The following is an 18,353-nucleotide window of genomic DNA, read 5'->3' as shown; positions in this document are numbered from 1 at the left end:
GTGTTGGAGGGAGAGGAAAGGACAGAAAATCATATCAGCAACTGTCTTGTGTTGCTTGTAAAAAAATAAAAATATTATTATCCTGACAAGAGATAAATTTCCCTTATATTATATTCATATTTGCACCCAGATATGAAAAACAATATTAAAATTTTTAAACACAGATGTCTTAAAGAAATTGGTATTAGATTTAGAAGACTCGGTAACTCCAGCACATAATCAATTCCCTCCAGACACACGTGGAGGTAATGAAAGGTCTAGTAACTTTACATTTCAGCCCCGGGTACGGCCGTCTTGATGCTGTAACTAACTGACCTTCCATATTGGTGCAAATATTTTCTCAAGTATTTTTCGTTGCCCTCAGAATTTCTGCCTTATATTATCTTATCATTTACGGTGAAATGTTGACTGGATGTCTATGCCATTTTCAGTCATATGTGTTGTAGAAATACCACGAACAGTTTTAGTGTGACTATTAATTATCCTATTAAAAGAAACTGTGAACAAGAAACTCTGAAATAAATTCATAATCAGCTGTGTTTGCTGCTTCAGCTGTACAAAATTCCAAGTACAGTATGTCCCAGGTTGGTTTACTGCATGCTGTAATTTTAGCAGTATACAGGCATGGAAGCCCTACCTCCTGAAAGATCTAGCATCACCAGAAAAGGTGTAACAGAGTGACTAAGATGATTCCTGAACTACTGTATGTCATCTCGATTATTCAAGAAGGCTGGGAGCCTTAGGACTAACAACCCTTCGGGCATGGCACATTAGGGCCGATCTCATTGAAACATTCAAAATTCTGGAAATCGTGAACCCGGGTCACTTCTTTGTGATGTCACGCACCACCAACACGAGATAACATATCTGTAAGCTCGCCAAGCAATCATGCAGACGAATACTGTATAAGGAAATACAGTACTTTGTTCACACAGAGGGCGGTAGACCTATGGAACGGCCTACCAGCCTAAGCTGTGGAAATAACATTACTGGGCTTCAAAATAGCCACTGGCTACTGTCCCTGGGCATGGCCAGTTGGCCACCTCTAGTGGGTGGCCACTAGGCAAATAAGATACAGTACAGTATAACAAGTAGAACAAGGTATTTAAGTTTAGGTCATAGAAGTACAAGGAACAACTGCAGTAGAGTATATTGTTAATTATTGCTGGTGTACAAGGAGTTTTATAACACTTCATAGTTACATTAGGTGGAAGGAACCCTGCTCACCTGCACATTAAACTTCCCATGCCAGTCAGCTATCAGTCAGGCCCAGAAATTTAATTACAGTGCTCTAGAAATTTGTAAAAACAACCCCCCCCCCTCCCCCAAAGAAGAGCTGCTGAGTAAAGTGAGGTTTTGCCTGACCAGTAACCTGACCTAGTTCAATTCAGTGTCATTAGTTTCAGGGTTTTGGTTTCTTATTTCTCCTCTTCATTCATAAAGCATCGGCCTCTTTCCACGTCAAAGCTGTACAAAGAAAGAATTTATTAAAAAATAAACATTCGTTTTCTCCAAACAAACAAGATAGTCAATGTAGGAAATAAACCACGACAATACTGATGGGCCTTTTATTTATTTATCATATATACATTTAAATATGGCACGAATATAACTATGGAATTATAATATCGATAGTTTTTATGAGATTAGACTTCATTATATATCTTAAATTTAGAAAATAGATTATCTAATTATTTTGTTCGTGGTACTTAAAAAAGATTGTTACCTCCACCTAACATGGCGGCGAGGAAAGTGGTATGTTATGTTTTGCCTCAACTTTTTCCTTTATTTGACTCTATTATCTTTCTCGTAGATCATCATCATAACAATAAGATGATAGACTATTAACAATCACCTTTATAGGCGTTTATATTGTAGATATTGGACGTGTGTAAAGCATTAATATCTGTATAGGTCGCCGGTGATTGGAGATTTTCATTAACAAAATAGATGAAAGAACAACTGTTAACATCGAGAAAAAATATACTGTAGGTTATTTATGTTCTCTTGAGTTATTGACGATCTGTTAGAACTGTATTGAGTAGTAATATAGAACCAATGAGTATAGCTCTTAACAGTAGATTGGTTTTAACATAAATCATATACCTGTAGTTCAATGATGGTTTTGTCTTATGTATTGGTGTAGAAGAAAGAAAAGACCTATGTATGTATGTAAGTATGTGGTGTAAAGGGTCCTGTTTTATGAATAAGAGCAGTGGATATTTTTTTCCTGGACCGGATAAGTTTCTACTAATACTATTTTACCGTGAGTACTCTCTGAATGGCTAATAGTCCATTACCTAACCATATTTATGTTGTGCATGAAAACTTATTATAAAAGAGACAAACTAGAACCTAATAGAACCTGACCTAACCAACCAAAGAAACCTACCTAACTACCTAGTTTGGGGGGGCAGACCCCTGTCATATTAAACGGAAAGTACTTAGCCAATCAAAACGCAGTCACGGTAAAATAGCATAAGTAGGAACTTAGCCGGTCACTACCACCAGAAGTTGTTCGTTCGATTTTGTTAATTTTTTCCACATGTTCTTATCATTATAGTAGTTATTTTAAAAGAGGCGGCAAGTTTTTATTTTAATTATAAGCTTTTCTTTATCGTGATCATAAATCACCTGTAGTGGGCAGGGCAGGAAGGATGAGAGAAATTACATGGTAAAACTTGGTGAAAACCGATCATATGGTACTAAAATGATGTCACTGTGAAAAACTTAATTTTTTACCATAAATACTTCTCCGAAAAATCTACCGAGTTAGCTTGTATTGTCATCTGCACTTTGTTTACAACTGACCCGTTTGGTCCGCGCAAATCTCATGTCCACAAAAAACTTAAATTTACACCATGACAATTCAACAAAGTTGCTTTCATTGGTACCAGATATCCAAAGAGAACTTTCTGTTTAATACGGCAGGGCGTCTGCCCCCTGGCTTGGAAGTTAGGTAGGTTTCTTTGGTTGGTTAGGTCAGGTTCTATTAGATTCTAGTAAATGTTGCCTCTTTTAAAATTACTTACTATGATGATAAGAACAACTGTGCTAAAATGGTAGGGCTGTTTTCGGACATTACAAAAAAAAAAAAAACTGTTGAGAAAGAAAATCTAAGTATTAAGGGTAACACTGGGTAATACTGGTGCAGATTGCTCACACCAGGAGTTGTTTGATTTCGTAAATTTTTTCCATATTTTCTTATCATTATAGTAATAAAAACTGTATGAGAACTTTATATGGTTAAACTTGGTGAAAACTGATCATATGACACTAAAATGATGTGTCTACGTGCTTTGTACGTGAAGACATTAATTATTTACCATAAATATTCAGCCGAAAAATCTGTCTTGTTGGCATGTGCTGTCGTCTGCTCCTTACTCACATCCACATAAGAACGTAAAATTTCACCATGGTTGCTTTTATTGGTGCCAGATATCAAAGTACGTACTTTCTGTTTAATACAGCAGGGCGTTAGCCTTCTGGCTAGGAAGTAAGGTATGGTTAGGTAGGTTTCTTTGGTTGGTTAGGTCAGATTCTATTAGGTTCTGTGCATTGTCATATCATTTTTATCAAAAGAACGTCTGTGGAAAACATGAATGAAATCGAATAACTCCTTCTGTTGTTAGCCATCTGCTTCAGTATTATGAATTACCGTACAGTACAGTACAATATAATCAATATAACCTACCTAACCAAATCTACCTATCATAACCTAAGTTTAGGAAGCGCCTGTGACGAAATGATATGTACTGTGTGTAAACAGTGAATATGATGTCATAGCTCGTTGATGTAGATTATTATTCAGGACACAAAAAAAATAATAATAATAATAATAATACAGTGCATAAGTTGCAAATTCTCATCATTTAATGAAACTTTCTTGGGGTAAGAATGAATTTATCTTCTACAGATTTTTACTGTATTAAGAGGTGTCCCTAAGATAATATATTGCTTTAAAAAAAAAAAAAAATATGTAGTAGAAGTCCAAAAATCCGGACTGCTTGGGGATTGGGTTGGTCCGGATTTTCGGATTTTTCGGATTCTCAGGCAGTACTTCTAAAATTCAAATTTAAGGAGGAATATAGAAGAGATGAACAGGTACAGCAATATCTAACTGGCTAATATCATGACAAGTCTTGAAATTCCTAAGCCATCCATCACTAAATGAGCACTCTGATTCAATGTTCATTTGCTACTTAAAAGACTTTGCTTTGGCAATAAGCATCGGCCCAGAAATTGCCATACCTTCTGATCGTTTTAACAAAAACCACTCATGCAACACTTTATCAAGTTTTTCTAATTTTGGCCGATGTAAACTTTTTCTTTCAGTGATTGGCAGTCCGATTTATTCATCTAGGACCATTATTTGACTTCATTCCGGTTATATTTGGGTACATTTGGGTAATTAGTCGGACCCCTCAGAAGCTCTGAATCTAGAATTTTATTCTTTGCCTTTTTTATATCATACGACATTGGAAAGTCTACAATTTATGTTTCCATTAGAACAGTATTGCTCATACCACGTTCTAGTTTCTTAATTATTTAAAATTTGTCTCAATTTCAACATGTTCTTCTTTCTCTTTACACAACGAAGTTTATCTACTTTAGGAGCCATTATTATGGGCTTGTACTCTGTAAATGGAAAGAGTAGGACTCAAAATTACATACGTTGTCACAGTTTGATTGCTCGTTTTAAAGTGGCGACCGCGTGGTCGCTTGTTGTCACTGTGCAGCTGTGGCGCTTACGCATGCGCAAATACACACAAAATCCCGCTAAATTTAAAAAGTTTGAGAGCTTTCGAAAAGTCCGGATTCTCGGGTGGTCCGGATTTCTGGCATCCGGATTTTTGGACTTTTACTGTATATAGATAAAAAGTAAGTGGTAACCTTTTACCTTTTAATATTTTTTCCCATGGCAAAGCTCACATTATTTTATGTATTTTAGTGTATGGCATATATTCTTGGAAAGGTCTTAAGTTCAGTAAATTGTAATATCCTGGAACAGGGTCCCACATTAACCAAAACCTTAGGAAAATTTAAATTGAAGATAACTTCTTTTGTACTTCAAGAATATCCCAAAACATGTGGACGATTTGTAATTTTCTTAATTGCGTTTGACATTTTAGCTATTTTTTCTGAGCACCAATTCTTCATTTATTTGTTACTCCTAAGTGAGGGAAGTCCTGTACTGTACTGTTTTAACTTCTTGTCCTATTTTCAGACGACGGGACTAACTGGGTTGGCTGTGGCTACCAACCCACACCATACACTTGGTGTGCTGTATGGCAAGATTATGCGATGTTTGCAGAAGATGCCTCCAGATGCTGCCTACCGTAAATATACAGAGCAGATAATTGGCGAACGAAGTAGTCTTGTGAAAACGGTAAGAATGACGGTTGAATCTAGTAGTACTGTACAGTCGGGGACAAAAGTTCACTCCCCGCGGTGAAACTTAAGTCACGGGAATGAGTCTCCGAATTGACTTGCCCTGACTGTTTCATCTCATTTGGGGTCAATGCTGCTTATTTTGGGCGGGAGCTAACTTCTGACCCCGACTGTACAATATCTGTTTATTCACCCAGTGCAAATTTTTTGTTTTGAAGGAAATAATAAGGTTGACGATAAATGATTCATGATTTCATTTTCAAAGTTCAGTTTGGTTAAGACTATTTTATATATTTATATAATTTGTCCCATTATTTCCAACCATATTGTATTTTGATGAGTTCATAAGGACATACGTAAAGACATTATTTTCACAAATTTCTTTGCTGTCCCACTGTAGTGTATTCTTATACAGAGGGTATAGTAAAATAAATGACCATATCTGTAAAGAACCTGTAGAACAGTAACTAGTAATACGTGGTGCACCACCACTCATGTACAGAGCTTCAGTAAGATGTCCAATAATTTATTGTCCTTGGCAGATGAGCTGCTATAAGGTATTTTAGTTGGAAATATATTTAAGAAGTAAAACTGGCCACTATTAAAGTAAAGGAAGGTTAGAGTAAGGCTTAATTATAATTTAATGGACTTTATAGTGGAATGCAGTCAAAACTTGACCACATCTCTCTTCACATGAGACGCATTCCACACACACACACACACTCTTTATATTACAGAGTATAGACTACTATATTGATGTTTACAACTGAATTTGAATATTTTGGGTAAAATTCAGAAGTACATTTAATTTTGAAAATTTATCTGTTGGATTAGGTTATAATGAAAAAAAAATAGATAAAAAATATCCAGTATATTTTCCTGAAAATTTTGAAATACTGTATAACAATACCTGTACTGTAATGTACTGTACTGTATTTAATGTAGTGATACCTACTGTACACTGTAGTACTGTATATCTGAAATTTGTTTGTTACAGATTTAAACACTTAAGTTAGTGTGTAAATTATCTTACATTATTAATTTGTTATAAATTTTGCTTGATGTTTCTCAAGAGTGATGTGTAGCTATATGCCTGCTAGATTAGGAAACCAAACAACCGTAATTAAGGTAATACATCTATGATCAGCTAACCCTCCTGGCAGCTCTAACCTTTACATGGGTCTGAGAAACAACAGGCTTCACAGAAGGCTGGAGGGTAAATTAGTTAGAAAGCTATTCGCTTGATGAAACTTGTCATTGGTTTAGGTTAGCCCACTTGGCTAGATCAGACATGTACAGTATGTGCTGTATACTTATGCAATATTTATATTGAGACAGTTTATTTAGCTACAAAAATACAGATACAGTGGACAGTAATAACAATACAATATTGACATGACTGAGCCAGTTGAGAGCCTGAGCTCTCTTAGTGGTACCTGATATATACTGTCCCGTACATTATCTCAAGAAATTATTATAAAACCTTTAGTATCATCTGGATTAGTGTTAGTACCCTAAATACATATGAGAATGTTACCACGATTATCACTTATTTTTATTCATTTATTTTGTTTATTGTTTTTATATTTTATATATTTTTATTTATTTTTTATTTTTTACATTAAATTTATATTATAAGTATATACTGTACATATTTTACAGTGGAGTTGATATGCAGTAATCTGATAAGAGATGGAAGCAATACAACATGCATTGTGTTAGGGTGAAACAAGGAGACAGACAGTCAGGATATTGGCTTGACGACAAATATATAATTATTGCATTGGTAATTTCTATCTACATGACAATATATGATACAGTATAATGGTTTTGATGGCAAGGTAAGTGTTACAAAAATATGGGTACATAGACAATAGATATTTTTTAAGATGGGGGTTCAAGGAAGGGAGCATACCTGTAGTCTTTGCTTGGATGGGTGAGGGTAAGTTGTTCCACACCTTCGCACCATGATATTTTATGGAGGTCTGGGACTGAGAGGAGCGCATGGGAGGGTGGTCTTAGTAGGTCTGGGTGTCTTAAGTTGTACCTCTGGTTAATCCTGAACCGGAAATAATTATTCTCAATCAAGAAATTAACTGGGAAAAGTTTTAGACTGAGCTGTGCATTACTCAAGTTTTGTTCTTGGTAATGTGAGCTTTTAATGCTACTATAACATAATTCTGGGAAGGTATTTGTTGTTTATAAGTTTAAATACAATAATGTATGTCTTTTACAACAACAAAATTCCATCAACATACAATTACCGTATATACTCGTGTATAGTTCGAGTTTTTAAGACCCAATTTTTAGGCAAAAAATTGGGGGTCGTTCTGTACATGCGTAATAGTTTTGCTAGGTTGAACCCGTGCATGATGGGAAGGGCGAGGAGCAACTTTTAGCTTCAGACATGAAAAATATTTACCATTTACTGCCAGTAAACAATGGAAATGTAAAATATGTACCAATTAGTAATGAAAAGTTGTGCAGTTCCTTCAGCAAATGCTCACCAACTTACAATAGGCTAAATTACCTTACAACGTGTTTTAAGTAGTCTATGTTGAAGTTCTTAGCACAGGCTAACTTATCATATCATATACGGTATCACAGTTCTCATTGATCTACAAAAAATACCGGTAATAAAAACCTTTTCGATATTTCACACTTAATATAATACCCGGTAATCTACTTCAACCTCCTATTGTTTATAACGACGCATGACGCACCACCAGCTGTTGCGTCAGCTAGACGGTACACGTGTTTTTTCGAATCATTTTCAGTTAAAAAACTGTTACATCACATGTATATTTTACCTTAACTGTGCCTGAACGAATATATTCTCGGAAATAAATAGTAGTTTTGCTGAAACGTGATGTATTTTAATGTAAAATAGGATAAAATACATGACGAAAACAAAAGATTTTACCTAACCTTCCGATGTTCAAGAGGTTACTCGTTTTTTTAATAGTTTTTGGTTAAAATATTGTTATATTACAATAGTATTCTATTCATACTGTGCTTCATATAATGCATTCACGGAAATGTAATATTTTTGCTGAAATGACGTACGTATTACAGTGGAAAGTGGGATAAAATCTTGACGAAAACAATGACTTTCGCTTCCTTTCGTTCAAAAGATGTTACCGTAATCGCTTTTCGAATGGGTTTCAGTTAAAAACTGTTGTATTACAATAATATTCTATCCTAATTGACTTGAATAAATACTACGATACCATATTTCTGAATATTTTCATTGAAATCCATCAAAATCATTTTCCTTGTCATCGTCTGCAGCACCAAACAGCTTCTCCCAGTCCTCTCCTTGAACAGGGCTAGAGGGTACGTGTTTTTCGAATTGTTTTCAGTTAAATAACTATTACATCACATGTATATTTTACCTAAACTGCGCCTGAATGAATATATTCTCGGAAATAAATAGTAGTTTTGCTGAAATGTGATGTATTTCAATGTAAAATAGGATAAAATACATGACAAAAACAAAAGACTTTACCTAAGCTTCCGATGTTCGTGAGATGTCACTCTTTTTTTTAATAGTTTTCGGTTAAAATTCTGTTATATTACAATGATATTCTATTCATACTATGCTTGATATAGTACATTCACGGAAATGTAATATTTTTGCTGAAATTACGTACATATTACAGTGGAAAGTGGGATAAAATCGTGAAGAAAATAATGATTTTCGCTTTCTTTCGTTCAAAAGATGTTACCGTAATCGCTTTTTGAATGGTTTAGTTAAAAAACTGTTGTACTGTATTACAATAATATTCCCTCCTAATTGACTTGAATAGATACTCGAATAGAAATACTATACAATATTTTTGTTGAAACTACCCGCGTTTCAGTGTAAAGTGTCGTAATAATAAATGGTAAACAATTTGCCTTCGGCACTCGTGTTTCAGGCACGGCGAGCCTCAATTTATTGGACGTAGAGCGTTTTTACTGAAGGTTTTGTTGTTCCAATACCCTTAAAAACGTGGGTTGACCTATAAACGAGGAATATCATAAATTAACAATTTCTTGGTCAAAAAATCAGGGTCGACCTATAAACGAGGAGGGGTTATAGACGAGTATATACGGTATATCGATCTAACATTATGTCTGAAACTTGTATTGGTATCTTGTGACATGCAGACACAGTACAGTATATATTTCCCTCATGGTCTTGAGTTTTTACATTTTATATGGAGTTATTTATATTATTAGATAGAATTACCTTTATCAAACTACAGAATATTTACTTATTAACTACAGTAGAATGATAGAAATTGTGGATATGCTGAACAAAATTGTACAAGGAAGATGTCTGAACAATGACACACTTGTTTACATAATACTAAATCTGGTTTCAAAACTATACTTGTCATTAGCTGTTAGAGTGAGTAGATATTTGTACTTTGCCTTTAAGAGAGTGGGAGATATATTATACATGGTAATTTCTTTTTATTTCAGAACCCTAGATGATTGTCATATTTTAGTATGTGCAATAAACAGGAACTTAAAAATCAGTTCTTTGCAATGATGTGATCAGACTTTATTTCTACTGATTTTTCGGTTCCTGTTAATAATTGTCCTAAAATATAGCTACTAATCATTTAGGGTTCTCAAGTAAAAAAATGATTACTTTGTACAACCACTCCATTATCTAGAATATGCATGTGCACACCTTGGTTAAAGTTTTATGTCCAAGGGCAAATAGGATTGTCTAATATAATAACTGTTGTCATGTCATTGTCATCATGAAGCTTGTGCTTTTGTTTTTTCTCGATTTTCTTTTCTTTTCCCTTTTTTCTTTTCCTCATTTTCTTTTAATTTACAGGAAACTGATGTGTTGAAGTTAGAAAAGGCCATCAGTGGTGGCCAGATTGAAGAAGTGATCCAGCAAGCAGAAAATGAACTAACTCTGGCTCGCAAAATGCTCGAGTGGAAACCGTGGGAGCCCCTCGTCCAGGAGCCAACCCCAGGCCAGTGGAAATGGCCAATTTAAACAAGTTGGCTTCGACTTAAACTGTAAAGTGAACCAATCGTTTTATGTAGGGTACTGTATTCCTCTCTTAGATCTACAGGTGTGTTAATGATAAAACCAGGTACTTCTTCAGTAAAGGTCCATCATTTACTGACACTGATGTTCACCAACTGACACATTTTATTGTACATTATATAAGAATCTGAGGTACAGGTTAATATTTGGATGATAATATTAAGTCTTATGTACTGTTGTCATCTTTAAGAATTTTGTTGTTTTATGAAAAGTTACCCAATACTGTGTGAGGAACTTATAGCATAACTCTTTAACCTTTATATATCCCTGTATGGGCAATGTGGTTCATCTTCTTGTTTAAATAAGTCCCCTGTAGTTCTGGTTTGTGCAACATGTTTTGTAAATATAATAAATCAATAAATTATACATATTGTACTATATTCACAGAGGACTTCATGATTCTTTTAACATGTTCTTTTAGTTCCAATTGATCTATTTTATTTCATCTACATTCAGGCCCTTTAATGTTGTACCAGCCATCCATCACTTTTAACATATACTCTACCTATATACAGTATGCAGAAAGCTCTCAACAGTGTTCGCTGATGATTTTAAATGAGCTTGTTTTCCGTCATTTTGATTTTGGTGGATAATCATAGGGAACTTTGTGATTTGTCTTATAGTGGCATTTCAAGTTACTGGCTTTGTTGTGAGTGAGTGACATATTGCAGATAAGGCACAAAAGTTTATCCCCTTTAATGGTAAATGCAAAGTCTTCCTCCCACTTAGACTTAAAATTTTTTTATTTTTATACTTTTGTTTTAGGCTGTCATTTTCATTCATATAATTTTACAGACAGTTCTAACAAAAAATTGACAGTATTTAAAAGCAATTTATTTTTATAAACTATAAACACAACTTGTATCGTCAGTGTACCAACCAGAAGTGCACAGCTTAATGTCTTGTACTGTATTACACTGTGTAGTAGAGGAGGCAAACCCCACTTTGTCTTTCTGCTGCCATCGGTGGATGCTCTCGGTCTCTTGAAAACACTTAGAAAAAGCTGTCTCCCTTTATGGTAATACAGTTAACATATTGGGAGCCCAAATCCTTCACTAGAACCTCTCAACATTGGCTAAGTACATTCATCCCTATCAACCCTGGGGCCTTACTAGCTGGACTCTGCTCCCCTTTCCTCACTAGGACCCTGACCTGTTTTATTTTATGTCGAAGAATCTCCACATCCACCAAAATGTATCCCAGGTAAGGTATTGATCCATCATTAGCTGCTTTCAACACAAGGCCCTCTGGAGAATGTAATCCAACACCCTAAGATTAAAAAATCTCTATGATAAACTGTCTCTGAGAGACACCTCACTACCAGAAACCAGAAGAGATGTAACCGAGACTCATCCTGACTGCAGTGACAGGAGTTTTCCCCACCAGTCTGTCCTTACTCCACTCTCTGTGTGACCAGCCCACTTGTTCTACCCCTACTGGTGGGCTTCCCTCTTCTCCAGAAATTTCTGACACTCGTGGTGTTTACTCCACTTCTAGACTGCTGAGGGTCCCACCTTGGTGGGCCTCCTTTCCCTCGACCTTGGTTCCGGTGCCAACAGGTGGCCGCCCTGTGCCCCCACTGTCCACATACATAGCACTCTCCCTGGAATGGAAGTGGCCTTTCCTTGTTCAGATACTTAATTTTGTACAAGGTCTGTCTTCACAGTTTGAATATCTACTCGTAATTCAGCAAGCATCTTCTCTACCCCACTCTTTAGATACACTCCCTTGGGGGTTTAATGTTTCTCTCACTTCCTTAACCACAGGCGAACATTTGTTTATGGCTGTAACCACACCCTTAGACGGGTTCTTTTTCTTAATTGGCTGCTTTGTCATTTTCTTTGACTCTTCTGCAGCTACCTGTACCAACTCCTCGTAAGATAATCCAGGTCGGCTACGCACATGCAAACGTAGGCCACTCTGCAACCCTTGATCCCTTAAGCCCTTAAGAAAAACCTCTCAGATTATCCAACCAAGTAGCGACTTGCGCTGGGGCTACTTTCCATTACACCCTGAGTCCTCTGATAAAATCTTACGTTGGAGCTCCCCCAGTGCCAGGTTTTCTCCATAAGTATCCCTTAAAACTGAAAATCCCTTCACTATTACAACTGTCACTCCAAGCCAGTTTCTCCAACCTTTTCTGAGCAGGACCAGTGAGAAATTTAAGAATATAATTGTCTGCCCCACTACCTTTGTAGCCAAACAACCTAATGTTACACTTGGCCTCAGCTACCCACTCGCCTTTATTAATTTGGTCTAAATTATCGGGTGTCCCCGAAAAAGTCCTGAGCTTCAGCCCATGGGCTACCAGTTGGGGGAAAAGATCTACACTCTCCTCTTTATCTGTAGGCTCATCTCTCTGCTCAGACTGTGAGACCCCAGCTTCCATTTTAACACTCTTAGTGGGACTGCTCACCTCCTGTTCCATCAAGTTTGTGAGTTTTTGTACTTGTTTACATAAGGGTAGGATAGTCTGGTGATGCAATTCACTACTGTCGGTGGCCTTGGTCAACCCCTCTTCCGAGCTTCTCCCCTGGAACGTGGTGTGGGGATGGGTAACTCGTGCTTGGCTTCACCAGTCCAACCTCTCTCCACCGCTGTTGATCCTCAGCAGGCGGTGGTGCCATGCTCCTCCCTGGTTGATTTCTGCTATAATAATTACTGCCTGGATGCTGCTTGTTCTTTGCTCTATAAGAGTGAATCCCTACTTACTCATGCAAGCAATTGCATACCCCACATCTCCACCAAGTGTAGCAAGAACAGAGCAGTGGGCTCCCATAGCAGGGAAAGGAAACACACTTGTAATTTTCTCCTTTATTTACTATAGAAATCACCCGAGGAAGGAAAGGCTGGGACCAGCATAACAAGGGGTGAACACTTGGTGCCGACTCATTCAGGGGTGCTGGAGGATGAGTGTCTGTTGCTGGGCCTCGCTAGCGCGCCTTCAGGAAACGTAAACATAAAGTGGCGTCCTTTCTCTGGGCCGGGCTGTGTTCGCTGGTAGTAAACCCCATTTCGAATCCAGAAAATATATTTTTTTCCTCCTCGGGACTTACAAAAATACACATGCATATTAAAAATACTCTAAATCCAAAAAATAGTTGTCTCTGGAGTTTCTCATACCGCTTTCGTGTAATTTACATCTTCAGGGGTGAGTACACACTAATGAGGAGTTATAGACAAGGCTAATATACACAGTAGAGGAGAGTCAAATCAAGTCCCTAGGGACAGCAAATGTCTACCATATTCAGGTCATAGGGTAGTGACCCAACCCTAACCAATCCGTTTAATCACAAAATTGTTCATGCCATTACTAAGCGTTTTCATGTAATTCTAATCTTTAGGGGTACAGATTAAGGAGTAATTGTTGACAAAGCTAATGTATACAGTAAAGGAGATCAAATCCCTAGGAACAGCAGGTGTCCACCATAATCAGGTCATAAGGTAGGGTGACCCAACCCTCTCACCTGGTTACAAATCATCTTGATCACAAAATTGTCCAGTTTGTTTATGCCAGGTGAGAGAGTTGGCGGTGGCGCCGCCAGGGGTTCGCATTGGGCCACTGGTGCTCCCACAGGAACTCCCAAGGTCGGCAGCACCCCCAGGGGTCCTCCCAGATGCAGAGGCGCCCCTAGGGTCCCTCACAGGAGTGACAGCGCCCCTTGGGGTCCTCCCAAAGGCGGTGGTGGCGCCCACAAGGGCCCTCCTAGGGGTGGTGAGGCCGCGATTTTGGTGTTAATGTGTTATTCTGTAAGTACTTGATTAGTTAAACCCTTAAATTTCAATTCTGAGAGAAAAGTATATTTTGGTCGAAAAATTAGATTTTGTTGAAAATCACATTATAGGTACTCCTGAGTATGCTGATTTCGAATATATGTTCCACAATTTGATTGTGGGGTAATTAGGGGCGGCGGTGCTCCCAGATGCGTAGGTACTCACAGGGGCCCTTCCAAGGATGGCGGAGCCCCAGGGGCTCTCCATGGGGCTGGCGGCGACCCCAGGAGTCCGGCCAGGGGTGGCTGCTCTCCAAGGGGCTATCCCAGGGGCGGCGGGGGCCCGGCAAGGAGCGGTGGCGCCCACTGGGGCCTTCCAAGGAATGGCCGCGCCCCCAGGGCCATCCTTAAAGGTGGCGGCGACCCCGAGGGTTCTAACAGAGCCGATGGCATCTCCAGGGGCCTTCTCAGAGGCAGTGGAGTCCCTGGGGCTCTTCCAGGAGCGGTGGCGTTTCCAGGAGCCCTCTTTAGGGGTAGTGGCGACTCCAGAGGTCCTGGCAGGGGCGGTGGTGCACCCAGGGGCCCTTGTAAGGGCTGCAGCGCCCCCAGGGGCATTGTGGGCCTTCTTAGGGGCCCTCTTAAGGGCTGTCGGAGACCCCAAAGGCCCTCCCAGGGGCGGCGGGGGCGCTACAAGGGGCGGTGGCGTCCCCAGGAGATCTTCCACGGGCGGCGGCGCTCCAAGAGCCCTCCTAGAGGGAGGTGGCGCTACCAAGGGCCTTCCCTGGGGCGACGGCACACCCAGGAGCCCTCTCACTGGCGGAAGCGCTGCCAGGGGTCCACTTTAGTGGTAACAGCGCTCCCATGGGACATCTTAGGGGCTGCGGCGCCCATAAGGGCCCTTCCAGGGGCTACGGTGCCTTCAAAGGCACTGTTAAGGGCTGTGGCGACCCAGGGGCGGAAGGGTTGTCTGTGTCTGCTGCGCCACCAAGGGCCCTCCCGGGGCGGTGGCGCCCCATCGGGTCCTCCCAGGGTCGGCCAGGCCCCCAAAGACCCTCCCAAGGGTGGTGGCGATCCCAGGGGCCTTGCCAGGAGCGGCGGTGCTCCCAGGGGCCTTCCCAGAGGCGACTTCGCCCCCAAGGGCCCTTCCAGGGACAGTAGTGCCCCCCCGGGACCCTCCCAGGAGCTGAGGCGCTGCGATTTTGGTGTTAATGTGTTACCCTGTAAGTACTTAATTAGTTAAACCCCTTAAATTTCAATTCTGTGAAAAAAAGTATATTTTGGGCAAAAAATTACCAAGGGGTAAGGCTCACTTTTTCGACAGTTTTGGCCTAAAAATTAGATTTTGTTGAAAATCACATTATAAGTACTCCAGAGCATGCTGATTTCGAACATATGGTCCACGATTCGATTGTGGGGGTGGCGGCTCCCTCAGACACCCTCCCAAGTACAGCGGTGCCCCAAAGAGGTAGTGGCGTACCCTGGAGCCCTCTCAGGGGCAGAGGCACCCCAAGGGCCCCTGTTAGGTGCTGTGGCGCCCCTCAGAGGCCCTACCATGGGCGACGGTTCCTTCCAGGGGCATCGGTGTCCCCATGGGCCCTCCCAAAAGTAGTGAAACCCCCTAACCTAACATACTTTTCTGGAAAGTAGATTATCGGCTTTATGGGGAAGTACTTTGTCGACTTTTGGGGAAATATTGACTAATTTTCCGAAGTAGATTATCATAGAAAACGGGAAATTTGTATCACAGAAAATGGGAAATATCTACTTTCTGGGAAAGTTGGTTATCTACTTATCATAGAAAACGGGAAATTTGTATCATAGAAAATGGGAAATATCTACTTTCCGGGAAAGTTGGTTATCTACTTTCCCGAAAAGTAGATTATCTACTTTAAGGGAAAGTAGATATCGACTTTTTGGGGAAGTAGATAATCGACTTTTGGGGAAATATTACCTAATTTCCCGAAGTAGATTATCATAGAAAACGGGAAATTTGTATCACAGAAAATGGGAAATATCTACTTTCTGGGAAAGTTGGTTATCTACTTTCCCGAAAAGTAGATTATCTACTTTTCGGGAAAGTAGATATGGACTTTTTGGGGAAGTAGATAATCGACTTTTGGGGAAATATTACCTAATTTCCCGAAGTAGATTATCATAGAAAACGGGAAATTTGTATCACAGAAAATGGGAAATATCTACTTTCTGGGAAAGTTGGTTATCTACTTATCATAGAAAACGGGAAATTTGTATCATAGAAAATGGGAAATATCTACTTTCCGGGAAAGTTGGTTATCTACTTTCCCGAAAAGTAGATAATCTACTTTTCGGGAAAGTAGATATCGACTTTTTGGGGAAGTAGATAATCGACTTTTGGGGAAATATTACCTAATTTCCCGAAGTAGATTGTCATAGAAAACGGGAAATTTGTATCACAGAAAATGGGAAATATCTACTTTCTGGGAAAGTTGGTTATCTACTTATCATAGAAAACGGGAAATTTGTATCATAGAAAATGGGAAATATCTACTTTCCGGGAAAGTTGGTTATCTACTTTCCCGAAAAGTAGATTATCTACTTTTCGGGAAAGTAGATATCGACTTTTTGGGGAAGTAGATAATCGACTTTTGGGGAAATATTACCTAATTTCCCGAAGTAGATTATCATAGAAAACGGGAAATTTGTATCATAGAAAATGGGAAATATCTACTTTCCGGGAAGTTGGTTATCTACTTCGAAGTAGATCATCTACTACGAGTCGATAATCTCTTTCCCGAAAAAGTAGATAATCTACTTTTTAGGAAAATGAATATCCTTTTCAGAAGTAGATATTTCCCATTTTCATGATTACAAATTTCCCGTTTTCCATGATAATCTACTTCAGGAAGTGGGTAATATTTCCCAAAAGTCGATATCTACTTCCCAAAGTCCCATATCTACTCGAAAATAGATAATCTACTTTTCGGGAGAGTAGATAACCAACTTTCGGAAAGTAGATATTTCCCATTTTCTATGATACAAGATTTCCCGTTTTCTATGATAATCTACTTCCGGGAAGTGGGTAATATTTTCAAAAAGTCGATAATCTACTTCCCCAAAAAGTCGATAATCTACTTTACCGAAAAGTAGATAATCTACTTTTCGGGAAAGTAGATAACCAACTTTCCCGGAAAGTAGATATTTCCCATTTTTTGTGATACAAATTTCCCGTTTTCTATGATAATCTACTTCAGAAAATTAGGTAATATTTTCCCAAAAGTCGATAATCTACTTCCCCAAAAAGTCGATAATCTACTTTACCGAAAAGTAGATAATCTACTTTTCGGGAAAGTAGATAACCAACTTTCCCGGAAAGTAGATATTTCCCATTTTCTATGATACAAATTTCCCGTTTTCTATGATAATCTACTTCGGGAAATTAGGTAATATTTTCCAAAAAGTCAATAATCTACTTTCCCGAAAAGTCGATAATCTACTTTCCCGAAAAGTAGATAACTACTTTTGGGGAAAGTAGATAAACCAACTCTTCCCGAAAGTAGATATTTCCGCATTTCTATGATACAAATTTCCCGTTTTCTATGATAATCTACTTCGAAATTAGGTAATATTTTCCAAAAAGTCAATAATCTACTTTCCCCGAAAAGTCGATAATCTACTTTCCCGAAAAGTAGATAAACTACTTTTTGGGAAAGTAGATAACCAACTTTCCCGGAAAGTAGATATTTCCCATTTTCTATGATACAAATTTCCCGTTTTCTATGATAATCTACTTCGGGAAATTAGGTAATATTTTCCAAAAAGTCAATAATCTACTTCCCCGAAAAGTCGATAATCTACTTTCACGAAAAGTAGATAATCTACTTTTTGGGAAAGTAGATAACTAACTTTCCCGGAAAGTAGATATTTCCCATTTTCTATGATACAAATTTCCCGTTTTCTATGATAATCTACTTCGGGAAATTAGGTAATATTTTCCAAAAAGTCAATAATCTACTTCCCCGAAAAGTCGATAATCTACTTTCCCGAAAAGTAGATAATCTACTTTTTGGGAAAGTAGATAACCAACTTTCCCGGAAAGTAGATATTTCCCATTTTCTATGATACAAATTTCCCGTTTTCTATGATAATCTACTTCGGGAAATTAGGTAATATTTTCCAAAAAGTCAATAATCTACTTCCCCGAAAAGTCGATA

At 38.6% G+C, this 18,353-nt stretch overlaps 1 protein-coding gene across 1 annotated transcript; it reads left to right on the top strand.

Annotated features, from left to right (window-relative positions):
• The first annotated feature begins 1,720 nt into the window (after positions 1 to 1,720).
• Positions 1,721 to 10,830, top strand: LOC121870192 (NADH dehydrogenase [ubiquinone] 1 alpha subcomplex subunit 5-like). Its single transcript, XM_042371954.1, has 3 exons — positions 1,721 to 1,755; positions 5,228 to 5,389; positions 10,229 to 10,830. Exons 1-3 carry the CDS (start codon positions 1,738 to 1,740, stop codon positions 10,394 to 10,396), a joined length of 348 nt encoding a protein of 115 aa, XP_042227888.1. The 5' UTR covers positions 1,721 to 1,737; the 3' UTR covers positions 10,397 to 10,830.
• The last annotated feature ends 7,523 nt before the right edge of the window (positions 10,831 to 18,353 follow it).

Source organism: Homarus americanus, unplaced genomic scaffold, assembly GCF_018991925.1.
Source record: "Homarus americanus isolate GMGI-L3 unplaced genomic scaffold, GMGI_Hamer_2.0 scaffold29924, whole genome shotgun sequence".
NCBI classification, from domain to species: Eukaryota; Metazoa; Arthropoda; class Malacostraca; order Decapoda; family Nephropidae; genus Homarus; species Homarus americanus.
The sequence above is the reverse complement of the archived record's forward strand: the minus strand, read 5'-3'. Positions and strand labels throughout refer to the sequence as shown.